The sequence below is a fragment of the Struthio camelus genome, chromosome 11 (genome assembly GCF_040807025.1).
Source record: "Struthio camelus isolate bStrCam1 chromosome 11, bStrCam1.hap1, whole genome shotgun sequence".
In the NCBI taxonomy this organism is placed as follows: Eukaryota; Metazoa; Chordata; class Aves; order Struthioniformes; family Struthionidae; genus Struthio; species Struthio camelus.
Genome location: NC_090952.1, coordinates 22,971,335 through 22,988,013, shown reverse-complemented (window position 1 = coordinate 22,988,013; position 16,679 = coordinate 22,971,335). Strand labels below are relative to the sequence as shown.

Here is a 16,679-nt window from a genome sequence, read left to right as displayed (position 1 = left end):
TCTACCTATTTAACAAGACTGATTAAATATCTGCACATACATCTATTACTCCACTTTTTTTTTTTGATGGTCTTTACACTAAGATTCCTAGACTAAGTAAATTTCTGCAGTGTGATCGAGGTGCATTTGTAGTAACAATAGGTTGTACCCAAACTGGACCAATTTCTAGAGATGAGAAGCAAGTCTCTCCTTATCGTTCCTAACGTAGTAATTAAAAGGCCTGCTATAACCTTCTCCTCCTCCAAAACTTGCTTTCAAACAGAAAGCAGAGACGACTCAGCCACTTGGAACTGGAGATTACACCAGGAACGTCCACTCAAGTCTATAAATACAGAACCTCCAGAAATCATCTATCCAGCTGTTCTACCAGCATACTACTTACCTTCTGTACTGGTACAGCCACCACCCGTCTCTGTCATTAACACATACGAGTCAGCATTATTTCAGAGGTTATCTTCAAAAAAGTATCAACCTGCAATCAAAATAAGATACAACAAACTGAGAATAAGCACGTTTTAGGATAAGAGTCAACCTATAGTGTCCCCCCCCCCCCCCCTTCCAAAAGTCACAAGTTTGGGCTTGCAGATTAGTCTGTTGCAAGTGTTACTACTTCTCTTTTTAAGTTGTGGAAGATTCACTGGCTTGGAATGGACTGGAATGGTTTAGTGACAGGTTGCATGGCTTATGGATTCTCATTCCTTTCCAATGGTGCACTGCCATGTTAAATCCTTATGTTGAACGACAAAATTTATTGAGGACTAAACAGTAGTACAAGGCTTTTGCTTTGTGTTTTTTTTTTTTTAGTTGGAGGTCTTCACGTCTACTATATTCAAGAGCATCTTTTGAACTTCATGGCTTTACCTGAGTCACAACTTGCCACAGGTTCTGCCACATGTACTAGAATATCCCTGTAATGCAGTGTCAAACTAAACAGTCAGGCATCCAACTAAACATCAAGTTTGCAATGGCTTGCTTCAAACTCCCAATAGCCGAGGTGACATTTTTCAATCTAAACCTATTTCTCATTTCACAAGGCTTTAATTTTATTAAAATATAGTATAAGCAGCCTGCTTAAGCATCTTCACTGAAAGGTATTGGGCACAAAATACCCCCTCCCAACCTTACTTTGCAATATTCTGTCTACACTGAGCTGCATTCTCAATGTCCTTAGTTTCAAAATTGGTGCCATAAATACTTTTATCCAAGAAGAAATGTTGAATTTGGAGAACTTCTAATGTACTGCAGCATTTCCTTTTTTTTTTTTTTTTTAAATCTAGACAGCACTTCCATTGCCATGACGTGCAGCTTGTCTTACTGTACTAGAAGATAATTTGGTTCAATTTTGACTTAGACTGAAAAACTAGTTTGCTTTGCTTACCATCTTTGCTGTTTCACAGGCATTTGATGCTTTAAATCAGTTGTGGAATGCTGAAAGATTCACTTGTTTTTATGAAGCCATAAGCCTTTGAGAAGTTGGAGAAAGACTTCTTTTGCTTATCTTATTTTCTCCTTTGGAATCAAAGATGTTCCTTTAAAAGTGAGACACTACAGAGTTGCAAAAATTTGAAACAGTATGAGTAAGCACCGTTTTGCAGCTTCTTTGATGGAATTGGTCATATTTTTTTTTTTTTTAATTTTACAGTATTCTGTAGCTGACTTACATGTACATGGCTTTTACGTGGTTGGGAGATCTTTTCAAACTCCCCATCAAACAGTAGGAAGGCAAAGAATAGTATTATCCATTTGCTTTTTCAGGTCAAGTGACTGATATCCTGTATTTCTCTTTACACAAGCATTTGAAGGCATTTTGTATTAGGGACACCATGTGACTTCAGTATCTAGCCAAACTGAACTTCTAGCGTGGAATAGCCCCACCACCCTCCAAATCACAAGCAACTACTTTGTTTAAGAAGGAGAGGCTGAATATGTAGAACAATCCATCTCCATGTTAGATGGTTGGATGTTGTGTGGAAGATCTTAAGAACTGCTTGTTCCATTCATGAGGAAAATCAGATGGGAAGTGTGGCATTTCAGGGAAACTTTACTTTGAAAATTACAACACTAGTACACAGCTTAAGTTTTATACATTTAACATCTGCTTTTTGAAAGAAATGTTAACAATTCTGAAATGAAATTAAACATTGGTTTAACTTTTCCTCACAAAAGCATAAAAGTCATGGAGGGGAAAACTTAACAGGCAACAATAAAAAAAAGGTAAAAACAACTTTTCCTTTTAGTAGTCCTCTGGTAGTAAAGATAGAACAACTTCCACTTTTTGTTTGTTTGAGAAGTAATCTGTCTTGGTCCAAAAGTTTAAGAATGTTTTTAGTATCTGCTTCTGCCTCCACCTCTATCAGATCGGCTTCCACCACGGCCACCACCTCTGGGTGCTCCGCGGCTTGAACTACTGTATGAATCACGAGGAGGTGGATAGCCCCTTTCCATGGATGGGGGAAGACCCCTGTCTTGTCTTCCAACACGATCACGGCCACTTGAGTAGACATCACTTCTGCTGCTTGAGTAACTTTCTCGGCTTCCATATCCATCTCGTGTGCTGCCGTAATCATCATATCGACTGCTTCCACCATAAGATGGCGGGGGCCCTCGTGCAGGTGGAGCACTACGTGAGTTACCTGCAGGGTCAACGGTCAGGTAATATGGCAACACTATAAGTTATATATAACAATTTTAATCTGAAGTTACAGAACTGCTGTATTAAATGCTTACTGTTACTCTTTCGTATGTATTGAGAACAATCTGCCATGTTAGGGGTATTTAAAGTGGGGGCTGCATATCAGGCAGTGAGTGGATTTAAAGACTTTGAAGGAATGAAGACGGTGTTTATTCAGGCAGGCTCTTTACTGGGTACTCCAGAACAGCTTGTTATTTTAGAGAAGAAACTCAGCCATATTTTCCAGAGAGAGTTGCAATTCTCAACTGTAGACTTTGCTTCTTTAGTTTATAGCTTATTTAACAAGATGATCAAATGATAACCAACAACTGCACTTTCACTGTCGGGGGGGAAAAAAGGTGTGCCATTTCCCCCTAAAACATGAGCAGCCTAGTAAAAATCAGGATTTTATGACATCTGTACAAGTTAATACATGATCCTCAAATTGTATTCTTACCATAACTCTCATATGAATCTCTGTAGGAACCTCCACTTGGATGATCTGAGTAGTCTCTATCACGTCCACCACCATATCCATCACGATCACTGTAAGAGGAAAGACTACTGAGACTCAGTACAAGTCAGTGGAATCATGGCAAAAATAACTGATGTGGAGAAAAATCCTATGCTAGGTACCTATATCCTCTAGAGGGGTACTCATCACGTGAACTGGAATGACCATAATCACGATATGCATAGTCTCGTGGAGGTGGCGCATAGTCCCGTGTATCCCTGGAACTGGGATAGTCTCTACTTGAGTAACTGGGGGGGAAAAAAAAAAAAAAAGAGTTGAGTTATTAGCTGTATGTCACACTAAGATCATGGATCTTACCTGGGGAACTACAAACTTTAAGCCACACTGAACCGGTAAAAGAATTTACCCATCTTTAGTGCTATAGCCATCATCTCTTGGAGACATGTAGACATCTCTTCGGGATGGCATTGGCTCTCTGCGAGGAGGACCACCATAGCTGTCTCTTCCACGTGACACAGGAGCTTAAAAGAAGCAGTTCAAATTAAAAAAGTTAATTAGCAACAGCCACACAGAAGACTCCAGGGCAAGTATTAGCAGACCGTTTACAACGATTTCAAGACTTAATCGCTGTAGCCTCTATTCACGTTACTTTATGGTTCTGCTTGTATGCATTTAAAGAGGCACTAAAGGAACATGTTCATCAAATTGCATGAAAATGATGTTTTTATGAAGAGAACTGATAGATTAGTAAAGACAAGCAGCAGATTTGAAGTCATCAGTAATTTACATCAGCGCCTGAAGACATACTGGGTGCTACAAGACTCTGCAAGACAGTAATTCCACAAGTCCTTACCTCTTCCTCCCATACTACTGCTACGCACTGGTCCTGAAGGCGCAGATCTTTTAGGTGGAGGACCTCCACTTCGCGGAGGAGGACCTCTCTTCATAGGAAGTGGCCCTCGAGAAGACCCTAGAAGGATAAGGTGCGCACCAACTTATTACTTCTGTGATACTCCTCTGTATGCCCCTATTATCTGAACTGCAATAACCTTAAGCTCTGTATCATCACCACACAATCAACAGTAAACTTATCATTAGACCTCAGAATAGCTTTCTTTTGTATTTTGGTCACAGCTAGATGTGCAGGCAGAACTGAGAGCATACCAGATTAACTTTTACACTCTAAATACATTCCTGCCAAGAACTGTCTTACAGAAGCGATCCAAAAACCACAGGCTGTGGCACAAAGGGAGAAAGACAACTGATATTTGCAAATCAGTCACAGCTTAGATGTCAACAAGTTACAGTTCTCAGAAGACAAGAGCTACCTGGGAAGATGCATTAGAGAAGATCCTACATAAAGGGGGGGGGGGACAGAGGCACTACACAGTCTGTAGGACCTAGTACACAGACTCTTCAAGAATGGAATTTTCAGTATTTCCAGGGTTTCTCTGCCTATACAGTTTTTAGTTATGCCTCAGGTGCTGCTTGTTTTGATTTTTAAGTCACAGCTTGCTTTGATACTGAAAAGTCTCTGAATGAACAGATATATCTTAAGTTAAAGGATATCCAGTATCAAGTATTCTATTTTCCTACTTCAAAAAGCTTCAACAGGCTATTATTTTTAAACAACAAACAAGGCTTAGCTTCCCAAATCCCCACTATGATCTGGAAGGATCAGTCATTTAAACAGCTACGATTTAATGAGTTTAGACCTCTTGCTAGTAAGAACGAAAGGCAGTTCCCTCTCCCTGGAGGAAGAATCACTTTTTCGACTTGAATACCAGAAAGCTTCCTTTCTCACGTGCAGGGCAGGAGTTTTGCTTTCCTTTCATAGCCAAAAGTCAAGTGGAGTGTTAGATGTAGAAGGGAATCTTCATATTTGGAAGCCTTTTCTTAATGTGTGCTTGCCTAATCAAAAAATTTGACTCAACTGCCGAGATCATATTTCACCTTTTTAATAAAGAACATTGAGTGCACTATTCAGCTGTTTGGTTTTTTTCCAGTAGGATTATTGTCATCTTCCAATGAGATTGTCTTGTATGTTGTCCAAGTATATAATGAGATAGGTAAATACATACCCAAGTGACTCCCTCTTGAAGGTGGTCCTCTCGCGCCACTTCCGCCTCTTCCACCTCTAAGGCCCCTGGGAGGACCTCTGCTTCGTGGAGGGGGTGGCGGTCCACGCCTGCCACCACTTTCAAAGGATGGCTTGGTTGCTTGTTCCACTTTAATTGCTTTCCCATCTAATGACTAAAGAAGAAGCTGCTTTACTTATTGCTCAGTCATGTTTGTATTTCTTAAATTAAGCCCCTCTTGTTTCACTATTATGGGGCTTCCATTTTATAAAGTTAGAGCAACTCTAGAACTGATTCAAGTCTTCAGTATTAGTCCCCATGTACTCAGCAGCACGTTGGGCCTAATTTCTACAGTACTTCATTCCTGTGGTATTGACGAAAAAATCTAGAGCAGCATCAAAAAGGACTTTCAGTCAAAACACAAGTGTCCAATGATTACGGCAGCCCCATGTCATTTATTCTGTAAATGAAATATGATTTATGATCTCCAATTTATTTTCATTTGCCATGGACTTTTGTACCAAACTATGACTGTGCCAGTAGTTATAGGGTTAAGCTGAAGATATCTTAGCTTCAGTTGGGGTTTCTGGCAATGGGGAGGCCGTTTAGTACATTTTCTTGATGTCCTGATAAAATGGTGATCATTGAAGTATTTAAAAGTAATTTCAGCATCTACAGTGCAGACTGATTATGATAGTTCACACCTCTTCTACTGTTTCAAGTTGTATATTCAAAAAGGTGACTGCCACAATTTATTCTGTGACTTGATTTTTTTCCCCAGAGTGGAATCTTTTTTTTTTTTTTTTGAAGTGGAAGCTGTTTCTTGAGTTTAGACCTGCAATAACAGGAACTCTGTGGCCAACTACTATATCTCATATATGAGCAGGTGGCAAGGCACATTCAGTACCGCAACTTGGGTAAGCAAATTTCTGTATAATTTGTCAGTCACCACACACTCGCTAGTTAGAACAGAGCCAAGATCACAAGCCCTACAGAAGATTTGCCATTTCGGTTACTGTACTTCTATCATGGCAAACATGGTTTATTTGCCTTTTTAGAAGTTAAATATTGAATTCAAGTAGGAAAACTAATGAATTACACAGGCAGAATTGTTTATTGCCTCTCTTTGCTGCAATAAATGAACAGGAACATGACTGCTAGTAATGTTTTACTCTGGACTGCTGGTAGTTGTTTACTGAGGTTTTAACCTTTTTCCCTGAAACCTTTTCTAGAAGCAATTATCCATTGCAGCAGCTCAAGTACTCTACCAGCACACACAGGGATAACTACTGTTTGAGAAAAAGCTCTGTGTATATCCAGTGGTTCAGTTCAGTCCACTGTGAGGGGAAAAGAGTACTAGCAAAACCATATTGTTTTTGGTTTTGACTAAACAAGAATACTTTAGGAATGTAAGGTTCCCCAAAGAGCCTTTGGCATAACAAGCTGAAATATTCCAGGAGTGAGCATTTGTACCTATAATCACTGGAACTTATCATTTAATATTATTGTCATCATCTCTTATCTTTCTTAGTCATCTTCCTCATAACAGGAAAAAACAGGCTTGAAGCCTTAAGCTTTGCCATCATGACAACAACTGCTGTCCTCAGTTTCATGGCAGATTCCTGGCAGCTTGTCTGAATTTTGGAAACCAAATACCACCCCTCCTGCTAGCAGGGTTCTGAACACCTGGATCCAGTTCCAAGTTCTTCCTTTCATTTCTTTTTATGTAAGGAAGAACAGTTTTCTTAACCATTTCTCCTATTTCATTTTGCCTTACACTTAAGCATCTTACTGAGGCAAAATATAGGGTTTTTTTTTATTTTTTGAAACTTGCTTTATACAAGCAAGTCTTAAAAAAGCTAAGCTGAAGGTCCAAGACGACCTTTTGTTAGGTCCAAAGAAAGTTTTTTTCCTCTCCAGTAACTAGGAAAAAACATTTGTCAAAGTTTGTCCTATTTTAAAAGAAAGGGGGCAACTTCATTTTATAGGTTCTCAAAACAGATAAGGACGAAAAGTCTCATCTTATTGAGCAGATAAAACTCAGACAAGCCATCTCACAGCAAGGAATTTTCTCAGTAGGCCCAAAGCACCAGCCGTCAGTATAAACACTCACTTGCTGGCGTTTACAACCTTGATTCAGAGTGTTACGGTAGCATTTTTAATATGATCTGGCCACTATACAATTGAATCAGCTGGGTGCTAAAAGCAGGAAGATCTACTATACAGATCCGTTTAAGGATAAAGACATGATTGGCAATTGTAACTCCTGTATGTGAAATGAATAATCCATACAGCTTTGTAAGGGTGAGCCAGGGAACCTCAAACAGAATTAAAGAGCTGTCCTGCAAACGGCTCCAGATTTCAACAGAAAAGTTAAACGGGCTACATACTTGGAAAGTTTTGGGACTGAGGCAGAATTCAAATACTCCAAAGAAATAGTAAAAAAGCTGGTGAGAAATTGCAGCCTTACACCACGCAGGGCTTTCCCCTCCAATGGATCACTTCATTGCTGATACTGCAATGACTGATTTCTGCATGTTCCTTGACTGTACAGGAAGAGGGCTTGCATTCACCACATATATTCAAGAACTGAAGATTGTTTTACACCAGGCTGAGCTTCTCTGTGTTCCATCACTTCTGGAAATTCTTTCCTGTTGATTAGAGAGGGATAACCTTCTGCAGTGCTAAATGCAGTTTAGACTGTCATTTGGATTGTAGTATTTGCCGCCAACCTCTAGCACAGTCCAACTGGCTTGGCAAGTCTTCACTTGAATTAAACCTCTGGCTCCTCCAGGATGTTTCCTCTAAAGTCTTATTTTCTCTTTTAATTGCCCATTTTGTCCTCAGGGCTCAAAACCCAAAGACCATAAAACAGTCTACTGCACAAACGTCCACCTGTAGCGTTCACGCTTGTGTCCAGATACCGTTCTTCCGTAACATCAGGATGTGGACTTGACCACCATACAGTTAAAGTTCTTTAAGGAGGATAACGTTTTGCTACGATAAAATATGTCTAGATGCATCATCTGTGCTGCTCAGACAAGTTTAGTTAGATCCGATTCTGCAGAGAAAGTAATTTAAGTGAAGATCGCTGCCGCTGCCCCCCCAGGCATTTTCTGACCTCTTTCTACAGGACTGAAATTAATCTTCAGCAAGCATGCTTGAACTAGTCTATGCTTGCTCCATTTTAGAATGGAACATTAGCCCCCTTCCTACCCTCCACCCAGAGAAGAACAAAACACCAGACGACATATGCTGTTCCTAAACATCTGCAAAGATAAAAAAGATGAACTGCAGATTTACAGAATTTATCCAAGTCAGTCCCTTCTGCTGGCTGCAACTTTGGCTTGCTTTGGAATGACAGAATGAACCAGAGGCTGGTGATACAGAACTCTGTCCCCAAAGTACTGAAAATAAGCAGATTGCTTAAATTGCCTGCACACTGCTTCTGCATCTTCTCTTCAAGTGCGTGGAAGCCTAATGAGCCTGGAAGCTCTAACCCATCACTTCAGAATGTCCCAAAAATTCCAAGTTCTGATTGATCAGAAGAACCTCTTCCAACAGCATGCCTAAAGCATCACTCCTCAGATGTGAGATGCAGAGCCTCTTTGAAGCACGAGCAGCAGTTGTCCAGAAGGTTTTCTGACGATGAGGACAAGAGACCACCTCACAATCATCTTCCAAGTCTGTGATATCCATGATTGAAATAAGATAAATACAGAATGTGCAACTGTACACAGTAATACCTGAAGCTTTATGATTTAAGATCATTCTTAGCTGAATGCTGAATAGGGATTTTTTTCCATATACTATTTGCTGTAAGTCCAGAGTAGATGAAGATACTTTCACCTTTGTAACTTTAAGACAGAAGCCATGGAGAATGACAGCCCACAAGGCAGCACTTCCTAGCCGTTCTTGAAGTAAGGGTGCATTCCAAAACATGTAGACACAAACATTAAATCCGAACCAGCTATTTTACTAACCATTCCTTTCCTAAAGGTTTCCAATGTGTTCAAGGCACATGCCATAACATTCAAGATCCAAAACAGTTGGTGATTTATTTTCAGATGGATTTTAATTTAAGAGCTGCACTCCACAAACTTCTTGGAATTAGCAACTGAATTCCTTCCAGTGTGTCAAATAGTTGTTAGTGCTTGAAGTTACCTTATACAAAGGTACAGCTGAATGATTACTTCAGGGCAATTCCGGGCCTAGGAACTGCAGCAAACAAGTCTTCCGTACTGCAGCAAACTACACATTGGAGGTCAATTCAAGTAACAGGAGCACCTTTAAAGCTATTTGGACTGGTACAGAAAGGACCTTATCTCAGTTGTCACTCTCCATCTTCACAAAAGCGACTAACTTGTTTAAAGAGGAAGTAAGTCTCCAAAGAAGGTAGCACAAGCTGTTGTGAGAACATCCACAAACACCAAGAAATTAAGTACACAGCTGACAGTCTGCTATAACTTTAAATACAACAAGAAAATTTTACTAGCAAGCTCATTTTCTTATTCTCAGAGTAAAACTATTCACAAAGCTTTACTTACTGACTCTGCAATGACTGACGTTTTTCCTTCAACTCAATGCCTTACGCTAACAAGACGTAAGGCTATCAAGAGCCTGACTCTCTCTTAATTCCAGCGTATCAGCAGAGGCTTCTTCACCTTATATGTGCAGCATTTCATAGTCCAATTCAGTTTGACCTTAACACAACTGTTCAGATTATGCAGAGACCAATCACAGCCTGAAATTAAAGTTAACCGGGATGACTGCTTGCACTGTCTAAAGAGACAGCACCTCTATGAAGACAGCCAGCTCTTCACCATTAAGTTGCAGACTTGCATTTGGCTTTTCAAGCACATGCTGAAAGAGACCTCTAGAGACCACAATAGCCTATAACCCTCCTATAGGCTACCCCAAGGTCAATCTCAGAACTCTTGCTCCAAGCTCGCTCTTTTTCAAAAAAGACATTAAACATGTATTTCCACTTTAATCACATAGTTTCACTGTAGGGTGTAAACAAGCAAATTCCATTACTAGCTAACTAAAATTATTTCACAGTAACTGGCAAGATGCTTCTCATACATGCCAAATGGGTTGGCGATGCAACTCACAAACGTATGAAGATACCTACATGTTAATAGGTAGCGTATCAACACTTAGCATGGTAGGCAGGTCACATGAAACTCATGTTAAGGGAAGCATTAGTAATTTTCCAACGCTTCACTTCCCTAAAACACCATTTATACAGTACTATAGTCAAAAACTATAAAATAAAAAATTAGAAGAGACATGAAAAAAAGCTGTCTACTAGAAAGCCCTCCAACACTAATTTAAAACAAACAAAAAACACCACATACAAACATACAACTGACAGCCAGACCTTACTTTCTCTGGTCATATCAAGGGTCAGAAGAAAGTGATTCCAGCTTCATGGAGATAGAGTAAGTAATAGTGTTGCTAAGTTTTGAATTATGACTTGTCTCCAGGATCTTTCAATGCAGTATCTTTCCAGGTTTTATTAATCTACACTATGGATCAATATTGCTTGTCAGGAGCAATGGCAACATATGACTGGCTGTAATTCCTACCTTTCCGTTCATGTCTCTGGCAGCATCTTTTGCATCTGCTGGACTCTCAAATGTGACAAATGCAAATCCTCTGGACTTGTTGGTTTCACGATCTTTCATCAAGAGAACTGCAAATATAAAATTATATATTACTCTTTTCTGTAGTGAGACAGTAACACTTAACCTTTACTTAACCTTTAAGCTCAGAACTTCTTAGAGGACATGAGAGCATCATCATTTCAGATGATCAACACCACAAAATTCATCACAGCTAAGGTTTTTTTTTTTTTAAATGTATCAGTCTTACAAGCAGGTTTTTTTTTTTTTTTTTTTTTTTTTTACCTTCCACAATGCGCCCATATTTGCCAAACACAGCCTCAAGGGCTTTTTCATTAGTCTCTGTGTTCAGGCCCCCAATGAACAGTTTCCCAGGACGATCTGCTTCAACCATTTTGATTCCGTAATGACCTGTTAAAAGCATAAGGTTGTTATTAACAAAGCATTACACTACAAGAGAGACTTCCAGACAGCCCCATGGAACATAACTTCTTTTCTCAAACATACAAACAATTCTCTTGAACAAGATGTCAATTAAGAGCTTTGAGGTATAAAGAACAAAGTAAGAAACAACTGTTAGAACGAAGCAACTAGACAAAGTAGTACCTACAGTTACTTCTTCACATTATGTAAGTTATTTCAAGGTTAACTGTTTCTACTTGAAAAGGGAACCAAAGCAGAGACAGCAAGTTTTAAGATCAAATAGTACTGGTGCATGGAAAAGCCTTTCAGGGTTCCTGTTGCTTTTGTCCTCAATGATAAACCTAGCACGCCCTCCCCACAAATCCTGCTGTAGATCAATCAAGAAATATTATGTCAAGATAAAACAAAATAGCAAATTTTAAGTCAGCTGTTATCAACGTTTCAAATTAAGCTGATTCTTTACATTATTCAAAATATACTGACATCACACCAAAATCTTGGCCTAGATCACATATCAGCCTGAAGGGACGCCACCCCACCACTGCAGTCCTACACAGCAAGGCCATGGCCGGGGTGGGTGGAGAACCCGCCAAATACAAAAGAAAAGAAAACCTCAAAGCTCCTGGCAAAATGCCTGCCGCCTATGGACAACGGTACCCACACGGCGCCAGCCCAGCGGCGGGAAAGCGCACGAGGAGGGCCCGAGCGACTCCCTCAGCGCACAAGGAGCACAGGGACAAAGCAGCCCCCCGAGGGCGGCGGGAGCCCGGGGCGGGCCGAACCATCCCGGCTGCGCAGGCAGCCGAGGAGGCCGCGGCGCGCGCGGCCGGCCCCGTCCCTGCCCCCGGGATGGCCCGCACCTGGTCGGGAGAACGGGGGCAAGAAAGGGGGAGGGGGGGCGTCAGACCCTCCGCGGACTGCAGGCGCCTCCACAAAATGGCGGCCACCTCTGGCAGGCACTCTCCTCCCTGCCAGCGCCGGCCCATCGCCTCGGCGCGAACCAGACCGCGCGCCTCAACCCCGCTTCGAACTATCCGCCCGGCCCTCAAGAGCAGGCCGCCGCCGCCGCCTCTTTGTCCTCCTCATGGAGAAAGAGGACCATGCGGCGGGGCCCCGAGGAGAACCCCCGCACCTAAAATGGCGGCCACGGCGCCTCACGCGACTGGGACCCCCCCCGCGCCCCGCCACAGCCATGCTATTCTTTCCAGCCGGCACAGGGGCAGGCAACCAGGGGCGCAGGCCTGGCTCCGCCGCGCCCGGCCTCGGGCCCAAGGCAGCATGCGCGCAAAGCGCAGCTCCCTCACCCACAGGCCGGGCCTTTCCGCCACGCTGCCGCCTTCCGCGGCACCCAACCCGGCGGGGCTCCGCTTCCCACCGCCCCGGAGCCCCCGGCCTGCTCGCCGCGCGCCGCAGCGCTCACCTCCGCTCCGACCGAACTGCAACTGCGCAATGAGAGCGAACAAAGGCGCTGCGGGCCTTTATACCGCTGACGTCACCGGCCGGCTGGAGCCCCGGATGCAGGCGGCGGCGGCGGCGGCCGCTGCCTCCGCAGGTGCGGGAGGGCGGCGGGCGGGAGCTCCGCGTCCTGCGTGGGGACGGGGCGCGATAAACGGGCAGCGTGGGTTTGTCAGCCTAGCCGGGAGAGGCGTCCTGCCGCGGAGCGGGGCTTCTCTTTTGTCTCCGGGCCTCTCAGCCGCGAGGCGCTTCGGCTCCCTCGCTGTCCTTGCCCTGCTCCCGAACTGGGCCCCCAAAGCAGCGGTTACTTCACTTTGGATGCAAAATAACTCCCGCCAGGGCCAGTTTAGTCTTGTGGAAGTATCTGTGCAGGAGATTACCGCAGTTTAGCTAAAACACTCTCAAGGCAGTTGTAGTTGATTTTAATTAATGTGCCTGTCAATACTGCTTTCTAGGAGACTGATAGTAAATTGAAATAAGCTTAGCTAAACTATTGCAAAACTTAGTGTTACAAGCAATGTATGTCACTTCAAACTATCTCATTTTAAATTATACATGAAATTCAATTGCGGCTACTTTCTTTTATTGACTAAACTTGATAGCGGAAAATGGGAAAGTTAGGAGGAGATCTGTGGATATAGAAAATTGCTGTTTTCATTGTTTTAAATTATATGTTGGCTGAACTGATATTAGTCACTCAACAAGGCTTAAGCTCTTGGAGTTACCCCGTCTACATAGCACTTAATCTTTTAATTTAAAAGCAAAACCAGATTTTTCAGATGTCTTCTTAAAAGTAACTGACAACAAACGGGAAGTTGTCCGATTGTGTTTTCCTTTGTGTGGTTTTTAAGCAGAATTGCTTTTTTTTTTGCAAGTCTGTCTTTCTCCATTCTTCACCTTTTTACAGAAAATCAATATGCACTGTGAATACTGTCACTGAAAACTGGTAGCCAGTACCTAAACATAACACCTATTCTCATTCTTTGTAAGACCCTTAATTTCTACAGGATGCAAAGTCGAAGGAATTGCAGGTTCCTAGAACGTTTCAGGAATTAATGTAGCTCCTAGCTCATCCTTGTGCAGTGAGGGAACAATGCCAGGATGTATTGTAGGTAAATTACTTAATGCGCCTTGTTCCCTTGCTGAAGTCCCATTAATATTAACCGGGAGACTTAGAAGAGAAACTCGAGTGAAGCTCTTGATCCCAGGTGTGAGTAAGAGGATGCCAGGGGCCAGTCCTCGTGCATTCCTGCGGGTTGCTGTGCTGAGGATGTCTGTGTGGTCTGAGGAGCTGTCTCTGCAGACCCCTCATGTTCCTATTCTGCACCTGCATCAGCTGTCTCAGGTCACCAAGTGGCTTTTCTAGGGCTCTTCAAAGGGTATCTGTGCTGTATAGTAAGCAGTGCTGCCTAGTACCTTTTCAGGCTCTCACCTGCACGTACTAGGATCCCTTTCCCTGCAGATATCATAGCTGGGAGGTATTAAGAAAATGTTGCCCTTCCATCTACACCTAGTGCCCTTCTAACCCCCTCCCACACTGTTATTTGCCCCAGCTGCATGGAGGAGCTGGAGGAGGTGGGTAGGGTTGAAGCACTCGGAAATGATGTCTCAGTTTCCTAGGCCATGTTGTCTTACAGGCATAGGAGACAAAGAAAATGGTCCACCAGCGTATTACCTTATTCGCTTAATGCATGGGAGAGGCATTGCTCGCTCCTCTGTGATTTCTATTCTCCTTTGTGGTATTCTTCAGACTTTGCTTTCTGAGGGGTTGCACAGAATATGTAGCCTCTTAATGAGTACTGCCCAGTGGAGTTACAGTCACAGGGCTTCATAATTTGCATACCCCGATCAGAGAACATCAGACTCTATTCTTCGGTTTTTCAGTCTCCTCTGTTCAGTTACAGACACTCAGCAGCTCCATGTATTAGTGAGAGCAGAAGGCAACGTTACCTCATAGACCTGTTGAGAATACAAAAGAAGGTATACAAATATTTCTCTGGACTGCAGTGTGCTCTTAAAAGAGAATCACCTTTCCAGCCTAGATGCTAAGAGGTTGTGGATGCTAGTATTGTGCGTGGGAAAAGGAAAAGAGGACCTCCTGTGAGGATGTGCGAGGGCACTGCACGTGATAGCATTGCAGAGACTGAAGACTGGCATAGCCAGATACTCATCCAGTTATAATGTGAAAAATAGGTTCAAATTCCAGTTTCAATGCAAAAAAAACAAAAAATTAAACTTCATAGTTTCCCTGGTTGAAATAGGTAGTGAAAAAAAGTGAATTATTAGTCACTGTAAGAAACATGCTAAAGATAGTCCCCGTCCTACGTATGAAGTCCCTCTGTATAATTCTATGTACTGGTATGTTCGCTGACCACCTGCCAGGTAACTGGAAATAAAAGCCAATGCAAACTCAGCTCTCTTTTTTTCTCTTCCGATTAAAAGAGTACAATACCTCATTGGTAATGCTAAGCTTAATTATTTTAACATTCTGTTAACAAGTACAGTACATGTAGCTAGATGTGATTAGCAGCAAAATAATTACAAGATGTGGCATTTGAACATGGCTGCCCTAGTTTTGTTAGGGCCAAATTCTTCCATCATTTACTCTAAAAGATATCTTCATCATGCTTCTCATGAAAATTTTGTTTCCATGTACATTGCAAATTGGAACGGTATTTCTCTATACTCCATTACACAGTTTATGTATGGTCTTGCTCCAAGGTCAGTGAGATACATCTTTTTCATAGAGGATATTTAATTTCTCCCTCTCCCCTCCTTTTTTCAACTTTGTATTTTGTAGAAAATTTTCCAAAATCTTCAGGAGACAAGCTGAAATCTGAATGGAAACTTACCAGTAATGCTCAATTAAGTAAGAAGGTCAAGAATACAGAGCCGCGACAGCTTCTTTTGCAGATCAGTTCCCAACTTTGATTCTTCTGATGGGAAATTAAGATAGTAGTTAAGTCCTAATGTTGGCCCCTACAAAATAGGAAACAGACTTAGAAGGAAGAGCCAAGGAAACAGATTCAAGGAAAACCTCAACAGCCTTTACATGGGAGACAATTCCTATCTAACCAGTATAGATTACTTGTTCTTCAACACTGCTTGCATTCCTATAGATTAGAGAGTTTTCGTTGTGTTTTTAAGAGTAGAAAAATGCAATCAAGTAAATTACTGACAAACCCGCATACATACAAACAACAGATCATTTCATGCCTTTTCACTAACAACCATAAAAACGAACACTCTAGACGGAAACAGGAGAGAGAGACAACATTTCCATGACAAGACCACTTTATGCAGGTTTTTTTGTAGCTTTCACCTACAACGTCACTCTCGAATGGACCCTGTGGTGATTAACGACAGAGTTGGATTTAAACTGTGAACCTTTTCATCTGAAGTGCAGTCGTATGGATCTCCCTCATACCTGGCTGCATATTTTCATCAAACAACTCGATCTTCTAGCAAGCTCAGTTTGAACATAAATCAGTTCAGTCAGTTCAGATAGATATACTTCCATGACAGTCTGCACAAAGATCAATCCTCTGGACAGCTACCAATTCATAGATATTTATAGAAATTCAATACCTTTTGTGCATGAACCTCAAGACGAGTGGATCAGAGCAGCATAAACCAATAGCTGCTGGCACAGATTTTGTCCACTGTTTCCATACTGCAACTCCATGACCTGCTTTTCCCCAGTCACCTATTTGGGATCTAATTGTGGCCATCTGTAGTTTAGCAATATAGGATCGCAAGTCTCTAACCCATATCTGAGCTTTGCCTGAAGTGACCGCTCAATTTCTCTAGGTTTAGCTGAAAAGAAATACAAGAATTACTGTCTCCCCTTCGTTCGCCTGGTGCTGTCCTATGGAAAGGGCAGCTCGCTACTGCCTAAGGAGTTGGGTAAAACGGTTTTACATGGTGGTTTTGCATGGGTAATGCAAATG

At 42.1% G+C, this 16,679-nt stretch overlaps 1 protein-coding gene, 1 long non-coding RNA gene and 1 other non-coding gene across 4 annotated transcripts; all 3 read right to left on the bottom strand.

The window, feature by feature from the left end:
- Positions 1-378: 378 nt before the first annotated feature.
- LOC138068740 (uncharacterized) lies at positions 379-1,505 on the bottom strand. Its single transcript, XR_011143473.1, has 2 exons — positions 1,379-1,505; positions 379-472 (listed from the first exon to the last, which is right to left on the bottom strand). It is a non-coding gene; the product is annotated as an uncharacterized lncRNA (long non-coding RNA).
- Positions 1,506-2,023: 518 nt separating this feature from the next.
- On the bottom strand, positions 2,024-15,660 carry RBMX (RNA binding motif protein X-linked). 2 transcript variants are annotated; one of them, XM_068957099.1, is made up of 11 exons: positions 15,582-15,660; positions 14,405-14,688; positions 12,695-13,093; positions 11,137-11,262; positions 10,816-10,922; positions 5,228-5,399; positions 4,000-4,116; positions 3,553-3,667; positions 3,308-3,433; positions 3,129-3,217; positions 2,024-2,633 (listed from the first exon to the last, which is right to left on the bottom strand). In XM_068957099.1, exons 4-11 carry the CDS (start codon positions 11,243-11,245, stop codon positions 2,326-2,328), a joined length of 1,143 nt encoding a protein of 380 aa, XP_068813200.1. In that variant the 5' UTR covers positions 11,246-11,262; positions 12,695-13,093; positions 14,405-14,688; positions 15,582-15,660; the 3' UTR covers positions 2,024-2,325. The 2 variants fall into 2 exon arrangements, with proteins under 2 accessions (XP_068813200.1, XP_068813199.1); XM_068957098.1 differs by lacking the exons at positions 14,405-14,688; positions 15,582-15,660 and having other exon boundaries at positions 3,129-3,232; positions 12,695-13,031.
- LOC138068826 (small nucleolar RNA SNORD61) lies at positions 10,994-11,066 on the bottom strand. Its single transcript, XR_011143604.1, has one exon. It is a non-coding gene; the product is annotated as a small nucleolar RNA SNORD61 (small nucleolar RNA).
- Positions 15,661-16,679: the final 1,019 nt, after the last annotated feature.